Source organism: Typopeltis vanoorti, chromosome 7 (genome assembly GCF_054136105.1).
Source record: "Typopeltis vanoorti isolate ZY-2024b chromosome 7, IOZ_Tvanoo_1.0, whole genome shotgun sequence".
Lineage (NCBI taxonomy): Eukaryota > Metazoa > Arthropoda > Arachnida > Uropygi > Thelyphonidae > Typopeltis > Typopeltis vanoorti.
This window is the reverse complement of record NC_143555.1, coordinates 99,924,650-99,944,155: the sequence shown is the minus strand read 5'-3', so window position 1 is coordinate 99,944,155 and position 19,506 is coordinate 99,924,650. Positions and strand designations below refer to the sequence as shown.

The 19,506-nt window shown below is 34.3% G+C and overlaps 1 protein-coding gene across 3 annotated transcripts in view; it reads right to left on the bottom strand.

Moving 5' to 3' along the window:
- Positions 1-4,254: 4,254 nt before the first annotated feature.
- Positions 4,255-19,506, bottom strand: part of LOC150104901 (uncharacterized) — a 196,207-nt gene continuing 180,955 nt past the window's right edge. For all 3 annotated transcript variants that reach the window (XM_090395415.1, XM_090395414.1, XM_090395416.1), the window contains 2 exons: positions 13,838-14,054; positions 4,255-4,735 (listed from right to left, as the gene is read on the bottom strand). In XM_090395415.1, the coding sequence (XP_090251541.1) occupies positions 4,529-4,735; positions 13,838-14,054 (424 nt within the window). In that variant the 3' untranslated portion in view covers positions 4,255-4,528. The remainder of the gene's footprint in view (positions 4,736-13,837; positions 14,055-19,506) is intronic.

The window sequence follows — 19,506 nt, the reverse complement described above, 5'->3', positions numbered from 1 at the left end:
TGCAATGACTCGGGAGCACCATATTCATCCAATTTATACAGCTACAAACATGACTTGTTACATGTTATGATTAAATAAATTTAATGACCAGAAGCTGATATATATATATAAATATATATATAGCATGTGCAGATATGAAGCTCTACTTCATAGAACAAATCATAATCGTAACGACTTACTATTTTGAGGGTGGTAAATTGTTATATTCAATTGCGTTAAATATACTGTATCATAATTAATTTAATTATCATTTTGGTTCAATAGTTTTAACTAAACGCGCAACTACTTCTACAGAGGGATTGAAATTCGGCACGTGCTGTTCTGCTTTATTGTTCAAATTTCTCATCGTTGTTCTGTTTCTTGTCATACGATATGTCATCATCATCATGCGTATCAAGGATTTAGGCCTAACATGGCCTGTTCCGGCCTTAGAAGTCATCGTTGAATCGTTTAAGAGGACATCCTGGTTTTCTTTTTCCTAATGGCTTGTACTTTAAGGCTTGTTTCGGTAATCTTTCTGTTTTCATTCTTTGAACGTGTTCCATCCAATTATGTTTATATTTTTTAATTTTTTCTATTACTGGTTCTTGGTTTAATTCTTTCATTATTTCTTTGTTTCTTTTGTGATCAAATAGGATATACTTTGCAGTTTTCTCATAAACTTCATTTCTGCTGTTGATAACCTTTGTCTTTTTGTTTTATTGTCCAGATTTCGCTTCCATACATTAAGACGGGTAGGGCTAATGGATTGTATACTTTTAGTCTGGTTTGTTTTTGAACAAGGTTTGGTTTAAATATAGTTAATTACACCTGTTATTTTTATATATTTTGCAATTTTTATGTATATATCATTTTCATATGTTATCATACATCCTAGGTAGTTAAATGAATTCACCTGTTCTAAGATCTTGCGATACGTAAACGAAATATTTGTAAAATGTTTTTTATTGTGGCACAGGTGTGAATGCTTAGGTTGTTATTATTGCCACATTCAGGATGGTATGGGAATCAGTATTTCGGACACATATTGTAGATAAAACATCTGTAGCTTCAGATAATTTAAGTTCTGCAAGGCTGTCATATGAAGTTAATGACATCCCCCCATAACTTTAGACAACTGAGGTCAGAGCAATAGGTCGATAGAGAGTAGACATGTCACCATTTTTGGAATCTGTTGTATGTGCGCTTGCTTCCTTGCTCTAGGATAGATGTCAACTGAGTATGTAAGCAATGTCATATACAGTTGATTCCAAAAATGGTGATGTGTTCTACTATTCTGGTGCACACTTCTTGAATACGATTGGTAGGATTCCATCAGAACTAGAAAATTTTTGTTATCCAAGAATGCTACAGGCATGTGTTTCAGATGAACCTGGAGATGATTTACCCTGGTCATCTATGCAGGAACTAGTTGAAAACAATGCCAGGCAGTCACCTTCATCTTTAAATGTTGCAATAGTACCATTATGGTGAGAAAGAGGTAGAACTCTTTCTCAACTCTTAAGCCAAACATCAAAAAGGTGAGATGATTAGGCATCTTCTAGGAAGGAATATTGGATTGCACAAAAGCTCGTGTTCAACCCTTTTTAGTCGACTCTTACATAATGTAGTTTGGACAGTTAAAATAGACTGACAGTTGTGGCAGTGATTTGGGATTATCGAATACAAAGATCAGTTTTGGATGTTTACAGGTGATGGTACAAAACACTTGCAGGCAGGTTGGTGTTTTATGCAACAAATGCTGGTGAAGTGAATGTGGAAGAAATTTTTTGGTGTTTTTTTTTTCTTCACTTTCCACACATCCATAACTGACAGTGTTTCATCATCATTTAGCTTGTTCAAAACATACTGAAATGTTCGTCTGACAATATGTTTTTAAAAGTTGCAATAATACCCTGATCTAGAGGTTGTAGCAATGATGTGGTATTGGGCAGCAGGAAAAAAAAATTGAACATTTGGGGGTTCTATGGCAGGATGACCGGGTGCATTATCAAGAATCAAAAGCACTTTAAATTAAGAGACCCTTGTCATTCAAATAGCATCTAACTTCTGGCACAAAATGTTTGTGGAACCACTCAGTGAAAACATCAATAGTCACCCAAGCTTTCTTGTTGGCCATTCAATGAACTGGCAATTTTTGAAAATCTACGTCTTTCGTTGGCCATGGTCTTAATGATCGATTTATGTTTTAACATCCGATCTCCTAAAGCATTCGAACACAATAGGAGTGTTATGCAATCCTTTGCTGCTTTGAACCCACCAACAGTTTTCTGCATTTTTTTCCAGAAAAGGCCGGTTTCATCCATATTCCAAACTTGTTCACAAGTGTAACCTCCATCTTCAATTATTTTAGCAAGTTTTTGTGGAAATGCTTTAGCAGCTGTTTCATCAGCAGAAGCCATTTCACCTTTAATTTTTATATTATGAAGAGCATTTCTTTTAATAAACTTAGCCAGCCAACCATTGCTTGCATGAATTTCATATTTTTTCCTCGATTGAGATGAAGTATCTGGCTGCAGTTTTTTAATCTGTTCATAAAATCTCAATGCTGATTGCTTGATGGAATTTCTGTCAACTGGCATTCTTTTTTATACATTATCTTCTATCCACATCACTAAAGCTTTTTCGGCCTTTTCTAGAACATCTCTTGTATATGATGAAAATTTTGCACTCGATTTTGTACCAGAACATACCACTTTTCTAATAGCCTCTTCATTTTTCTTTATAGATCTGACAGTTGATTCACGGACTCCAAAATGCTTACCCACAGCCGTCGCACCTTCCCCAGTTTGAAGACTATCTGAAATTTGAATTTTTATATCCAAGGAAACGGCTTTCCTTTTTTTTTTTTTTTTTTTTTTTTTTTTTTTTTTTTTGTTATCGGCAACATCGTGTGAGGGCTGCATTAAAATCTTCGGTTAATGAAATGAAAGTTTGAAAATTACATATAGCTTACCATTTATTATTTCTTGGCAAAATTGTTAATTTTATAACGCGATTTTTATTTTGATTTCACTTAAAAAATGCAAATGCAAAAAATGCGGTAACTGTGTTGTCTACTCAAACTGCTAAGAACTGCTTTTTTTTATATGCAGTCAGTTATGTAATTCTGAGAATTCCCAATAAATGATATTCATAAGAATTTAGAATTTTCTTAATTGAAACGAGAATGCAATTCTACAAAATTCTCAGAATTTTCTTGAATTGCAGATTTTTTCCTAACTTAGACTTTAGGTTAATCACGTAAAAGTGAATAAAAATCGCATAAAAAATTATTTTTGATATCCCAATTTGTGTAAAAAAATTTGCATAAAAAGAGGTTTAGGTGTGTATATATATAAAATGTGAAAATACCATTCTTAGAACCATGTAGATATTTTGAAAATAATATAAGCATTTAGTTCATGGTACAATTTCTACTGAGTATTGAAAACATTCCTCACATACCCATTTTAATGTTACATATAAAAAAAAGTTCTAACAAGAAACTTTGCAGGACAGAATTTTAATTAAGTTTTAATAATGGAATACCGTGAGCAGACATAAATAAAAAATTAACACGTTCGCTGCCAACTACGAGTATACTCGTAGTTGGTAAACCAGCCACATAAGCCAGCTACGAGTATACTCGTATGACGCTTAACGCTGGCAACGAGATTACTGTACTAACCTTGAAGAAGTGAAAATGCTTAGCTTGTGGAGCTAGCATCAAAACTGTGTATTCTCATAGATGGTATATGCTCTGCACAAGCCAACTACGAGTATAATCATATGACGCTTACCGCCGGCAACGAGATTACCCTACTGACCTTGAAGAAGTGAAATTGCTCAGTGTACGGGAACAGACTATGCCGAAGTAGCGTGGCAGCGAACGTGTTAATAATGGAAAAACTCACGTAAAAAGATTATTTAATAGTATAATTTACGCCTGTGTGTCAGAGGCATCTTCAGTACATTTTAAGCTCAAATTAAACAATAATTGACAATTCCAAAAAGCGCCAACCTAAGTAGCTAGTACCTTAGTTGTCTTATGCTAGCTACTTAGGTGGAGCTTTTTTGGAATTGTCAGTTATTGTTCAATTTGAGCTTAAAATGTACTGAAGATGCCTGTGACACACAGGCGAAAATTATACTATTAAATAATCTTTTTACCTGAGTTTTTCCGTTATTAATTTTGTATTTAGAATTTTAATTCATGTCTAACATCTTTATTTTCATTAGTGAATGTTTTATCTTGAATTAATAAATTCTACAGAATTTTAAGAACTTTATTTTCAAACATACATAGCTAAGTTTTTGTTTTGTTTTTTTAATGAAAATATCATGAATATGAGAATTAGTACATTTGGAATTTTTAAAGCGACTACCTATGTTTGATGTTTTCAATTACAATGATAAAGATATAATGGATGAATTGTGTTTTATGTCTTGATGGTAAAAACTAGCAAGAGATTTGGAAAATACCACACTGTGAAAAACTACAAGGCTGGATGACAAAAATGGTTTACAAGTAAGTTTGTTTCTATAGTTAACGAGATTTACTTCTACTCCTGCTGCGACTGACACTTCTTTCTCTATCACTGTGATCCTCATTTCTTTCTGGATTTCCATCTTCACTTCTACTGCGACTTCTGCTATCTCTTGAACCATAACGCTTCTCAGGTGTGCCACTATGGCTGCGACTATGACTGCGCCTTTCTGCATCTCTTCCATTTTCATCATTATCATCATGTTTCTAAACAGAACATGACTATATAATTATGTAATACTTCAATCTGAATAGTTTATTGCAGTTCACATTAAGACTTGAGAAAAAAAACTACAAAAAACACAACAGTAATTCAATTTACAACAGTAAATATTTCAGATAATTTGTTTTTGCCAGGGAACCAGGGCGAACAGCAAAAAGTCAGCTACTGGAACAAATCTGAAAACAAACCCCAACTCAACATCACCAGAGTTAAAGATTGGTACTATCAACGTAAGAAGCCTGAATGGCAAAGAAATGGAGCTAGCTGAGGAATTAGATAAGTACCAGATCGACATAATAGGAGTGACTGAAACAAAAAAGACCAAAACTGGTGAGATCTTTCAGAGCAATATATACAAAATGTTATATTCAGGTAATGACAATCAAGGAAAAGAAGGTGTAGCCATAGTATTCAACACAAAATACAAGGCTAATCTTCTTGAATGGCAGTCAGTCTCAAGTAGAGTAATGTGGGCAAATATGAGAATGGGGAACTGGACAATGAGACTTATTTGTGCCTATGGTCCCACAGAAGGTTCTACTAAGGTAGAAGTGGAGGAATTTTTTGATGCTTTAGAAAAAGCAACTGACACAATGAAAAAAGGAAAAGTTGGTCCTTGTTGGGGATCTAAATATCAGAGTAGGAAATGATTGTGAGACATACAAAAATATTTTGGGAAAATTTGGAGAAAAGAGCAAAGCTAATAATAATAGCAAATATCTGTTGGATTTCTGCTCAGGACATGGACTGGTTATTACTAACACCATGTTCCAACATAAAAATGTGCACAAATTCACATGGAAAGAAGAGGCTAGGAATAAGAAAGTCTCATTGACTATGTTATTGTTGATAGTGATGTTTTCTCCCTGGTGCAGGACACCAGAGTGTACAGAGGATTTGAAATTGGAAGTAATCACTATTTAGTCTTGGGCAGGATAAAATTGAATTTCATATTGAAAAGAATAACATGTAAGAAAGTTTTAAAGCGAATAAAAGTTGAGCAGCCCTCAGATGTGAACTGTAGACTAAAATACAGAAAGATTATTGAAAAAAAAATGAAAGAGTTTGAGAACGGGAATCAAACCTTGGAGATTCAGTGGCAAACTCTGAAGAAAACATTGATTGATTCTACCAGAGAGGCATGTGGTGAGGTTGTCTGCAAGGATAAAAAAATCAGAACTCCCTGTTGGACACAGGAAGTTAAAGAGGCAGTGAAGGAAAAGAAGAAAGCATATCAAAAGTTCCTGTCAAATAAGTCAGCTTGTGCTCTTAGAGAATATAGAGAAAATGCAAGAATGCTAAACGCTGTGTAAAACTAGCTAAACAAAAGTCATGGGAAGACTTTGGCAAGAATATAGAAAATAAATATCAAGAAGGTGGCAAAATATTCTGGAGGTTGTTGAAGAAGCTTAGGAATGGAGGAAAGAGTGCTGTAAAAGCAGTTAGAGATGATAAAGGTGACATGAAAACAGGAGAAAAAGAAATCCTTGAAGAATGGAGTAATTACTTTGAAAAACTGCTAAATGAAACAAGCAGTGATGACAGCACAGTGGTAAAAAGCACTGACCAGGCATGCAGTCAAGAATACATATCCATACTTGAAGTAGAAAAAGCCATCAAAGGCTTGAAATGTGGAACGGCTGCAGGAGTAGCTGAGATGATATTCGACCAGAAATGCTGAAGTATGGAGGTATAAAAGTCTTACAGTGGCTGCACTGCATAGTTCAGAAAGCCTGGACAGAGGGATGAATTCCCGATGATTTGAGTAGAGCTCTCATAATACCCATATATAAAAAGGGAAATAAAACTGAATGTGAGAATTACAGAGGTATTTCCCTACTGATTGTTCCTGGCAAGATTTATGCAAGTATACTTGAGAAACGGTTGAGAAGAATTGTGGAAGAAAAGCTTGGTGAAGAACAAGCTGGATTCAGGCATAATAGAGGCTGTCAGGATCAGATCTTCACTTTGCGACAAATAGTCGAGAAAGCATGGGAATATAACAAAGATCTGTATTTAAGTTTTGTCGATTTGGAAAAGGCATATGACAAGGTGCCAAGAGAGAAGCTACTCAATACGCTGCAGTTATATGGTGTCGATGGGGCATTATATCAAGCAATACTTAGTCTTTATTTGAGTTGTAAGTCAGCAGTTAGAATTGAAGGAAGTACAGGAAGATGGTTTAATGTTAAATCTGGTGTGAGACAAGGATGTACATTATCCCCTCTGTTATTCATTATCTATATGGATCACATTATGAAGGAAAGTGGTATTAAACATGATATCAAAATTGTAGATGTTAATGTCAGCCCTTTGCTTTATGTGGATGATGTTATACTTCTAAATAAATCCGCTACAAGTCTGCAAGATTCTCTGACTAAATTGAATAGCTGTTGTAATAGATATGGTATGAAGGTCAGCAATAAAAAGACAAAGACAATGAAAATAGGCAGAATCATTGAAAATGTCAACTGTGTTGTGAATGGAGAACCTGTGGAACAAGTAAAACATTTCAGCTACTTAGGCACGATTTTTACTGAAGATGGTAAATTAAATATGGAAATAGACAACAGAATCAGCAAAGCTGGTATGGTGGGAAGTCAATTGAATAAATTCATATGGAATAAGAGAGAAATTAGTCGGAACACTAAATTAGCTGTATACAAGACAGTGTTCAAACCAGTTTTAACTTATGGATCTGAGAGCTGGGTCAAAAGTAAAACCCTTGACCAAAGACTAGAGACCGCAGATATGAGAGTCCTGAGAAAGATTAGAGGCATGAACAGATGGCATCAATGGCAATATCATATTAAAAACTAGGATATTAGGAAAGAACTTGACATTGTCAGCATCCAGGAATGCGTTAGCAGAGCTAATCTCAGGTGGTATGGTCACTTAAATAGAATGGGTGAGAAAAGATTAGCAAAACAAGTGTTCTCTGCTAGGTTGGCAGGAAAATGATACAGAGGAAGACCAAGATATAGGTGGATTGATACGGTACAAAGTGCCTTAGACGATAGAAATATAAGATCTGATAATGTTGGAGTCTTGACAAGTAACAGACTGATTTGGCAGAAAATTGTAGATAGGAAGTTAGTAATGATGTAATTTTTTCATGTAGTACTATCATATCCTGTACACCCCTTGAGGGTAAATGGCAGGAATTTGATGATGATGATGAAAACAAAGTAAGCAAAGGTACATTGTTATATGAGATTAAAATTTCAAACATCATGTACAAAACAATCGTGTCTGAGCATAGTTCATGTCTATAGTCCTGTAGTAATTCATTCTTTATTATGATGCTTTAAAGATTCAACCAGTTAGACACTTAAAAGGCTTGATCCCAAATTTCTCTCTCTCTCTCTGACACGCGTACACACACACACACACACACACACACACACACACACACAGAGAGAGAGAGAGAACATTTTATACGGCTGCTAGTGTTTCACAAAGTATCTATTCATTAGGAGCCAGAATGCCATACAGAAGAGCACTGTTCTCAGTGAATGGCATACTCTCACACACTGATCTAATGCTACTCTGAAAAAGAGAGCAATTTCTCTTCTTTCCCACTGTAGCGAAGAAGTGGGATTCACGTCTTTTAATCAACTTTTGTTACCAGATTTTCTAAACTTGGTGTACAGTCTTAAAATCTTCACATAATGTCAATTGGCAGGCTAGCTGGCTTAGCAGGCATCCAACAAATAGGATGTGGGCCTGAATTCCACAGAAAACATAGATATTTGTTAATGCCTTTTGAAATATATCTATGACCATAAAAGTCATAGATATATTTCAATGTCTTATGTTTACAATACCACCATTCTTGTTTAGTTTTTAGAGCAGTGTTTAAGGATTATCAAACCCTTAGTCCACTCTGACAGCATTAATATATATAATACATTTACAACATTTTTGTAGGTGGGATTCATATTTTAAAAAAAATTACTGTAGAAAAAAAAAATCCTGCATGTCAGCTTTCTGGTAAGTACCTTTCAGTGTGGTTTCCTATTAAATTAAATTAAATTAAAAAAAACAAGGTTAACACCATTTAGTAGATGCTGTATCTCTAGGAAGGGAAGAAAGCTATTTATTTCTCTTTCTATAGTGAAGTGCATTTTCAACTGTTGGCTATACAAGAATAAAGCCAATGTATATCTAAGCTACTAGACCAAATAGCAAGTATTATCCACACAGCAAAAGACGAACCACTAATTCGTGAATAGAGGCACTGGACTCTTGGGTTTTCTTGAAATTTCATGTACTGACTGGTTGTTCTGTTGTTTGACAGTTTGCATCACTCTGCAAGTACTGCATATCAGCAGCATTCCTGATTACCCTACCTATCTTTGTATCATCAGCAAATAGCTGTATGTATAACCCTAATTCGTGAATAGCGGCACTGGACTCTTGGGTTTTCTTGAAATTTCATGTACTGACTGGTTGGTCTGTTGTTTGACAGTTTGCATCACTCGAAAGTACTGCATATCAGCAGCATTCCTGATTACCCTAGCTATCTTTGTATCATCAACAAATAGCTGTATGTCAAATCCTGTCCAATATCATTAATGTACAGACTGAATAACAGTGGGCCAAGCATTGATCCTTGTGATACATCACTTGTTATTTATTTTATTTTATTTATTTATTTTTTTAATCTATGAGAGAGGAAAGTACTGAATTTGTGAATTACCACGTGAAGTCCAAAATTTTAAAAAAACACTTTGCATTATACATATTATAAACATTATATATCTGAGGTGGTTTAACATGGTAACATTTTAATTTTAACTTTTGGTAATTTTTTGAGAAACGATTCGAATTGTTTCACTTACTCATTGTCATGTGTAAACTGTAACATGTTACTTGCTCTGAAGATGCTAATTTGAAATCTGGCAAAATATAAACCAGTTAATATCTTTTTATAATTTAGTCTGATGTTGTAAGTGTTAAAATAAGTTATGAATTCCTTAGATGATTACTAATCTAAACGATTAGACTAGGAATCATCTTCATTATGCAGTTAATACTGTACCGTTTACTGAAAGAGAGAGGAAGACTCGCAAAAATTAATCATCATCAAATTCCTGACATGTACCCTCAAGGGGTGTACAGGATATGATAGTACTACATGAAAAAAGTTACATCATTACTAACTTATTCCATACTTCTAGGATATCTTTATCTTCAGTTTTCATGTTGCCTTTATCATTTCTAATTGCTTTTACAGCACTCTTTCCTCCATTTCTGAGCTTCTTCAATAACCTACAGAATACCTTGCTACCTCCTTGATATTCATTTTCTATGTTCTTACCAAAATCTTCCCATGACTTTTGTTTACCTAGTTTTCAGCATTTTTGTTTACAGCATTTAGCTTTCTCACATTCGTCTCTGTATTCTCTAAGAGCACAAGCTGACTTATTTGCCAGGAACTTTCTGATATGTTTTCTTCTTTTCCTTCACAGCCTTCTTTAACTTCCTGTGTCCACCACGGAGTTCTGATTTTTCTATCCTTACGGACAACCTCACCACATGCCTCTCTGGCTGAATCAATGTTAGGGCACTTGCCACTGGATCTCCAAGGTTTGGTTCCTGTTCTCAAACTCTTTCATTTTTTCTTCAATAATCTGTGTATTTTAGTCTACATTTCACATCTGAGAGCTGCTCAACTTTTATTCGCTTTAAAACTTTCTTACATGTTATTCTTTTCAATATGAAATTCAATTTTATCCTGCTCAAGACAAAATTGTGATCACTTCCAATTTCAAATCCTCTGTACACTCTGGTGTCCTGCACCAGGGAGAAAACATCACTATCAACAATAACATAGTCAATGAGACTTTTCTTATTGCTTGCCTCTTCTCTCCATGTGAATTTGTGCATTTTATGTTGGAACACTGTGTTAGTAATAACAATCATTTCCTACTCCGCTATTTAAATCCCCAACAAGGACCAACTTTTCATTTTTTTTATTGTGTCAGTCACTTTCTCTAAAGCCTCAAAAAATTCCTCTACTTTAGTAGAAGTTTCCACCTTAGTAGAACCTTCTGTGGGACCATAGGCACAAATAAGTCTCATTGTCCAGTTCCCCCATTCTGATATTTGCCCACATCACTCTACTTGATATTGCCTGCCATACAAGAAGATTAGCCTTGTATTTAGTGTTGAATACTATGGCTACTCCTTTTCCTTGATTGTCATTGCCTGAATCACATTTTGTATTTATTGCTCAGAAAGATCTCACCAGTTTTTGTCTTTTTTGTTTCTGTCACCCCTATTATGTCAATCGGGTACTTATTCGATTTCTTGGCTAGCTCCAGTTCTTTGCCATTCAGGCTTCTTATGTTCATAGTACTGATCTTGAACTCTGGTGATGTTGAGTTGAGGTGTGTTTTAGGATTTGTTCCAGTAGCTAACTTTTCACTGTTTGCCCTGGTGAAAACAACAGGTACTTGTTTAACCGGGTGATGCCTCAGCTGACATGAAATTCTGTCATGTTGCACAATGTACTGCTTCTCTTCTGCTCAACTCCTAACACTGACCTTAGAATCCTTTTCTCACATCTGGGGTGACAACCAAAACATTCTTCCCCAAGAGCTCTTGACTGTACACAGAAGAGAGCAATCTATCTAATTAGTGACCTCTTGTTGGATTCTGAATAAGGAGAAATTTAAATTATTAATATTCCTTACAGAATCCAACTTAATCCACCATACCAAAGGCTGTACTTGTAAAAATTATTTGATATTAATCCCATGATTGTAAATTATTATTCATGTAATTGCCTTGAGTTTATTTATTAAATTTTATTAATTAATCTAAAATATGTGTAAGCAATGATAGGACCTTGTAATGAAATATTATTCTGTTTATTTTGATTATTCCTAATTTAATATTATGAGGAATTGTATATATAAGTTTAATATGCCTTATGTGAATTATATTTTAATTTTTTATTTATCACTACCAGTATGTAAAGGTATAATGTTATGCAATATTTCTGTTTTTTATTTTATTTTGTTTGTTACTATGGAGACGGGCTAGAAATAGCTAGCGAGTGCTTGGATCGCGAGATATGGTATTCAACGGCAGAGAAAGAATTGACATAAGCTAGAGCATGAGAAACAATTTTGGGGGGAAAAAGAAGGGAGGTATATAAGCTGAGAGCGGAGAAAACAGTGGCTCTTCTCTTTTTCAGAACAGACCATGGTGGGACACGAGAGCATGGAGTATAGCAAAGACAGACGAGGAGAATACTGAGAGGCAGCAAAGTGAATGCAAAGGATTGCTGTGTCTAGAACTTTAGTGCTGTAATTGGAATATTTAAGGACCGGGAAAGTAATAAGCAACTGAGTATAATTCTAGAAGTTAAAGAATTACTACGTGTTCCAAGAGTTTCATGGAACTTTAACAGAGAGCTGAATTGGTCAAATAGTGTTAAAGAAGGAATGAGCATTTTCCTTTATCCAAGTACGTCTATACACGTGAAGTGCGACCATTAATAGTTCAGTTATCATTGAGAAGATTTATTCTAAATAGTGTTGTCATAGTGTACTAAGTAAATATAGTTATAAAGTGTGCTCATAGTGAAATTGATGAGCAAAAGATTTATCTGGTAAGAACTGTCCAATTTTATGTTACTTCAGTGCAGAGATATATGTGTAATTCCTCCTGTTATTCCCCACATTAACTATAACGTTTTTTGCTGAAATCAGCCAGAGTATGAAGTATAAAAGCGTATATTCATGAAGCAGTTGTTGCCACCATTAATGTATTGAGACTTTACTGACTGTGTGATAATAGTAAAATTTGTTACTAAGAGTTTTTGTGATATTGAACTCTATTAAAAGCTATTTTAATATTGTGAAAGCTATAAGTCTGATAGCAGAATGCCCATAGGCTGAATCTGTAAGATGTTGTGGCCAGTTAAGTTAAGACATTTATATTATCTTGTTCTCAGAATTGAGTTTATGCGTATAAGAATTAAGTGTTTTGTTTTGATGATTTTAAAATTGTGTTTGACTAAATCTCCTTTACTGCACCGTTCATGAAATTATCGGACTTAGTGGGAGCTTAAAACATAAGGGATAAACTCGGTCTACTTAAGAAATAATATTGATATAAAATTAGTTGATGCTTGGTGTCACTACATTTCAGTAGTACACTAATCTAGATATAGAGTGGTGCAGTCTACAAATATAAATTTCTCTATATTTAAATTAGTAATCAACCAGCAACTTATTACTTGGTTAAGAACAGAGTTAAAACAAGACGGCGGATCAAAAACAAGGAAGTACAATCCAACACACTCTCTCTCTCTCTCTCCCAGAAGTCCTCTAATCATTTTCTTATAGGCACTGTTTCTGCATTATGCTTTTTTGTAGGTACCTTCATGGGTGTTGCTCCACTGATATTTGTTGACCAATGACTGCTTTTATTCTTATATGATTAATGAAAAGAAGAGAAATGGTAATGGACAGCAACCATGCACAGTTCAACTCCAAACAGAAGGGAGGAAATTACTTTTTTTTTTAACTAGATCATCACAGAATACAAATTGATCGCTTTAACACACACACACACACACACACACACACACACACACACACACACACAGAGAGAGAGAGAGAGAGAGAGAGAGAGAGAGAACTTAAAGATTCTAATTCTATAGAACCAAAAAGAAATGAAAGTGACAGTTATCTTTTAGGATAAATAAATGAGGAGTAATGCTTGTGGAATTTACAGAGCAAAATAAATGCTGTCTCAAACTATGTCCTTTACAAGAACCCGAAGATAAACACACAATGGATCAGATGCAAGATGATGTTCAGTTCTGGATCCTAACACAAGGTCTACAATTCTACACTGCTTGTATCAATTTAATGATATTAGGCAGTGAAACATTCTACTGTCAAGGTGACTGTGAAAAAACAGTCTACAATTGTACACACGAATAAAAATATGTTCTTACTTGACAATCCTAACATTATATATTCCCAGCATATACAATGTATAAATTAATTTTAAATTATCCATTCATTAAATTCTCTTAAAAAAAGTTCTCTCTCCAAACATACCTTCTCATCAATTTCTTCAGTAGGGGTGACACTTCGCCGAGGTGACTTGCTTTGCCTGTCTTCTTTCTCCCTGTCCCAACTTGCAGAACGGCTTCGGCTTTTGCTCCTACTTTGACTGCGGGCTGGAGTTGGAGATTTGCTTGCACTCTGTTCACGACTTTTGCTGCGAGAAGCCTTCATTCTTTTTCTTTTTTGTTCTACTTCCTTGCTTGCAGACCTACAACAGAGAAAGTAATACAGATAAGAAAATAGAGAATTTTAAAATGGGTTCTAATAAAACAATTTTCAGAAAATAGACATATTTAAGATTGAAAAGTAGTTTTATATTACTTTCTTATACAGGTGACTATAACAAATTGCAAAACAAGTAGCAGCCAAATCCCCACAGGTCCAATGCTACTCCAAAGAAAATTCATTATAGCAAACTATCCATCATAATGAAATATATGAGCTTGCCACAGGGAGAGTTCAATATATTTTGCTGGTAATTTTAAACTGGCATCATCAGACAGGAATGAAAAAAAAAACCTACCTCTCAAGTGTCTGGCCTCCAGCCCTCTAACCCTCACTTTATTCAAACACTGCCATGACTGTAAAATCAGTTAAAAATGAATCTTTCCATCAGAAAGATTCATTAAAAGAAAGAAAAGAAAATGTCTCTCAGTTTGCAAAAAGGTTAGAATTATTTGTGAGTTAGAATGTGGTGTGAAAAATGTTGAAATGTGTAAAAAGTTTTCTTTGTCCTCTTCAACAGTATTGACATTATGAAAGAATAAGTATCAGCACTAGAAAATAACAATCAAAACAAACAAACAAAAAAAATGAAAAGTGATGCACTGCTTCACTACACAAAGAAGTGCTGGATTCTCAACAGACGGTTCAACCTTGAAGGCTCAAGTAGGAAAATTTGCTAAACAATTTGGGAAGGTGATTTTGTACGTAACAATTTTTGGCTGTACAAATTTAAAAACCGACATAGCATCGTTCAGTTTTTTAAAAAAAGACTAATTGAAATCATTTAATTAATTATTGTTTTTAATTATGGAGAAATAAACTGTGTTCAGTATTATTTTAGTAAGTGTATTGTAGTTTATACAAGCACATTCATACAAATAACATCTAGGTTATGTAATTATATTAGTTTTTCTTTCTAATACTTCTTTTATTTGAATCTATTTTTTATCGAGTTATTGAAAACTAAAAAGAAAAATAGGAGGTAGATTTAACTCATCACTGACATAGAAAGTAATGGTTATAATGAGGAAATTTTTTGGTCCTGTGGTGTGTTCATTATAACCAAGTTCAACTGTATTTCCATGATTATGAATGATGGACATAATCATTTTTGTTTAGATTTGGGTGATGTAACAAGACCTCGTGAGATTTTTCTGAAATATGCAAATTTAGAACAATTACAATGGAAAAGGATCACAGATTTCTCTATCATATAATCTGTTAGCCAAAGCATTGTCTGTAAGTCCTGAATTTCCATGTTGATGAAATCTGAGTTCGTACATCATTTTCTTGTAATTTCTACAGAATGACCTGTCTATCCATAATAATCTAACAAGTATATTACTAGACAAGCCAAATCAGAACATTTTCGTAACTATCACTTGAGTAAAAGACAACTTAGAAACAGACTAACTGTGTTTTAAAGTTTAGTTATTGAAATATCTCTCTCACTCTGATCCAAAAGTTGGCCTTGTTCTTTCTGTCTATCTACTAAGTAGATTTCACTCATGGTCTCTCTTTTCCAGGAATAGTTTAAATTATTATGGAAGACTGGTTATGTTTATGGAAATTAAAAAAGAACACAAGGGCTATATCCAATTTCACCAACATAGAAAATCAGGACTCGAAGACCATGTCTTGGCTGCACACTAAAGCCCAAGGCTCAATGTAATGCTGAAAGAGATTAACAATGCAATTAAACATAGCACTGTTACTTTAAATTCTAAATTCTAAAGCATCTTTTAACATCCAAACTGCCTATGGTAGATGAAATGCATTATGTTGTATACCTATGTTATTTGAAAGGTGTATCAACAGCGACTGATATCTAAACATGGTACGGCCAGTAAGGTGATTAAATAAAATATGTCAGTGTAGAGAAAACTCTAAGTGAGTCTAGAAGGTGGAGGGGGGGGGGGGATATTCAACAGAAAGAAACAGGCATAATGCCCATTGAAAAACAGCATAATCCCTATCCATTAAAGAAGTGACATGAAATCCTGAAGACAAATACATTTGCAAAGTTATGCATAAAATAACACAGAATCAATCTATGAAGCACGTGCATGAATAAAACTGAATGGGGAAGAATAAGCTGCCTTTAGCAGGAACATTTGACAACAGATCAGAATGCTACTCCATTATGTATCCAATAAAGACAGCTATTTGTAGTTTAAATAAGCCTTCATCACAATAAATCACAACACGATTGAGAGAATAATAAACTTCTTTACCAAATATTATCAAAGGGGGGAAAAAGATAATTATTACAAAAATATCACAATAGAAAAAGGATAATACCAGATGTATGATCTTTCTCTCCATCTTTGTTAACAATTACCCTAAAGAAAGAGTACACTATTGAAGATAAAAACAGAATAAATATAAATGGATAGAGAATCTACCAGTTCACATGAATGAGGTGAGATTATTTTTTCTCTAAACACTCAGTTTTTGTTTTCATTTTTTTTTCTTTCAGGAGAAAAAATTCTGCTTCACATAATGGATGCTCAAAAAGATTTGCTCCTCCCATAGCCATATACTAATAAAAATCTACTAAAAAAAAGCCTATTAATTAAAATATAAATATAAAATATAACCCCCCCCCCCTTTAACAGCCTAAGAGATGCTACAAAAATCTATGAACTGTTTATTACTGGTTATTTTTTCAGAATGAATCCCTCTTCCTTTTGTTACCTTAAAATCATAACAAACAAGCAAGTAATTCATAATTACAGGCTTGTGTAATTCATCCCCCATCAAAAAATAAATAAAATAAAACAAACAAAATAAAATAAAAAATAAATAAATAATAGGTATTATTTCTGGGAAATTCCAATGTTACTCCTCTTAAAAACTAGTATTTTTACGGCTATTTTAGCCTGTTTTCGTTTAGGAGTGCCCCTTATTTTAAATACATTGGCTTTTTACTCAAGAATTTTTAGGATATTATAAGTGTATTTTAAAGGTAAATAACAGAGACAAACAGAGGAAGAAATTTTGCAGGTACCTTGTTTGGATGTTAGGATGACTTTGTTCTCCATACTTCTGCTGTTAGGCTGTTAGATGGGGGGGGGGGGGGGGTAGAAAAACATGGGGGATGATTGGGGCAAGGTGTGAAGATTAATTAGAAAACCTGTTTTTTTTATTAAAATAATATATATACATACAGTAAAACTCCTTTTTTTTACACTTTTCAGGGGACTGATGGAAAAAAGTATAAATAGCAGGAGAGTGTCAATAGCAGGAAATATAAAAAAATTTTTAAATAAGGCTAAAAGATGACTTACTGCTAGTATGTGAGTCTACATACCAGATTACAAAATTTAATAACTGAAAATAAATTAATTTACAATTACTTACATTTATCTATTTAAAATAATCATTATTTGTTGATTGTTTTTTTTTTTTTTTTTTTTTTTTTACATCACGCCAGATTGCTTTGCATTGAGTTCAGTGCTTGACCTGTTTTTTTTTTACTATCGTATTTAAAGTGGACAAGGAGAGCCCAAGATCTTTTGCTAAATGCACACGTGTTCCAGAATGGCAATCTACACATCACAGAATTGCCATCTTTTCTTCTACCGAAATACATTTTCTGTCTTTTTTCTCCATGTTACTAAAATGGATAATCCACCACCACAACTTGAAAGCAACTTTTGCACGCTAAATTACTTAGCAGAAATTCTGCAATATCAATTCACACTGTGATTGAAAAATCACGGTATCACTCATCACTACATTACTGCGGCAAGCGTGCAGATCACCGTGAGTGCGGAAACAAAACTACAGCTGAAAGTAAGTAACGCCATCTGGGAACAGAAATGCGCAGATTTCCGCAGCAATCGATTCAAAAATCAGTATTGCCACCCAAGAAAAAAACGTAAATCACGGGAGATAACGTCCACATCAAGTTGTTAATGGCGCGAAAACAATACATCGTAAGAATAGGCCTTAAGACGGCACCAATGGAAAATGACGTAAATGGCAGGAAAACGTAAATTGCGGGAACGTAAAAACGGAGTTTTACTGTATATGTGTGTGTGTGTGTGTGTGTGTGTGTATATATATATATATATATATAATATATATATATATATATATATATATTATTATTATATTTAAGGGTGCTTCTTTGGGTTAGGGTTTTATGGGAAACAGGGGCGAGGGAGAGAGCGTTAACAGGGTACGAGCCGTTTCAATCGTGCTATTGTCTTCAGAACATTTCGGGATAAGTGTAGGGCTATGTTATAATGACTTGGGGTATCTGCTTTAGGGGAGCTTGCGTTATTGCTCATTGGTCAGAGTCGTAAACTAATTTTTATGTTGTGGAGCTTCCAACACTCGGAAATTAGGTAGGGTCGGTGGACGTTGATTGAGTTTTCGTCACATTTTATGGCAATTGTTTCCAATATTCTAAGCATTGTTTCATTGTCTTGTATGTCTATTTGTATGACAAGGCCATAATAACAGACAAACAAGATAACGAAACAATGCTTAGAATATCAGAAACAAATGCCATAAAATGTGGCGAAAACCCCAATTAACGTCCACCAACCCTACCTAATTTCCGAGTGTAGGAAGCTCCACAACATAAAAATTAGGTCATGACTCCGACCAAAAAGCAATAACAAGCTCCCATAAAGCAGATACCCCAAGCTGCCATGACATAGTCCTACACTTATCCCAAAATGTTCTGATGACGATAGCACGATCGTAACGACTTGCATCCCGTTAACGCTCTCCCCCGCCCGTTTCCCATAAAACCTTTCACCCTTCCCCAAAGAAGCGCCCTTAAATAGAATAATATATATGTGTGTGTGTGTGTGTGTATTATTTTTAAAAAACTCTGGTTTTCTAATTAATCTTCCAACCTTGCTTCAATCACCCCCCAATGTTTTCCTACCTCCCCGACTTAACAGCCTAACAGCAGAAGTATGGAGAACGAAGCCATCCTAACATCTAAACAAGGTCTGTGCAAAATTTCTTCCTCTATTAGTCTGCATATATTTATCTTTAAAATACACTTATAATAACCTAAAAATTCTTGAGTAAAAATCCAATGTATTCAAAATAAGGGACACTCCTAAACAAAAACAGGCTAAAATAGCCATAAAAATAATAAATAAATAATAATAAAAATAAGTTCTCTAAATTACTGTGTGTTTGTCTTCCTATCTGGTTGCCCACTAGTCTTCAAAAAGTTACTCAGGGATTAAACTGGCATCATACTCCCTTTCCTTTGGAGAATAAAAAGAACAGACATATGTATTGAATTTCTTGAAAGTTTATTTTTCACTTGGTTAGACTCTAATAAATTTAGTTTAATCCTTTATCCAAGTGTGAGCAAACAAAGTTTGCACCTGAAAGTATCTTCAGGACTGGGGTAGGTAGTACAACACCGGGCAACTCGTAGCAAAGGTGGACCAAGAAAC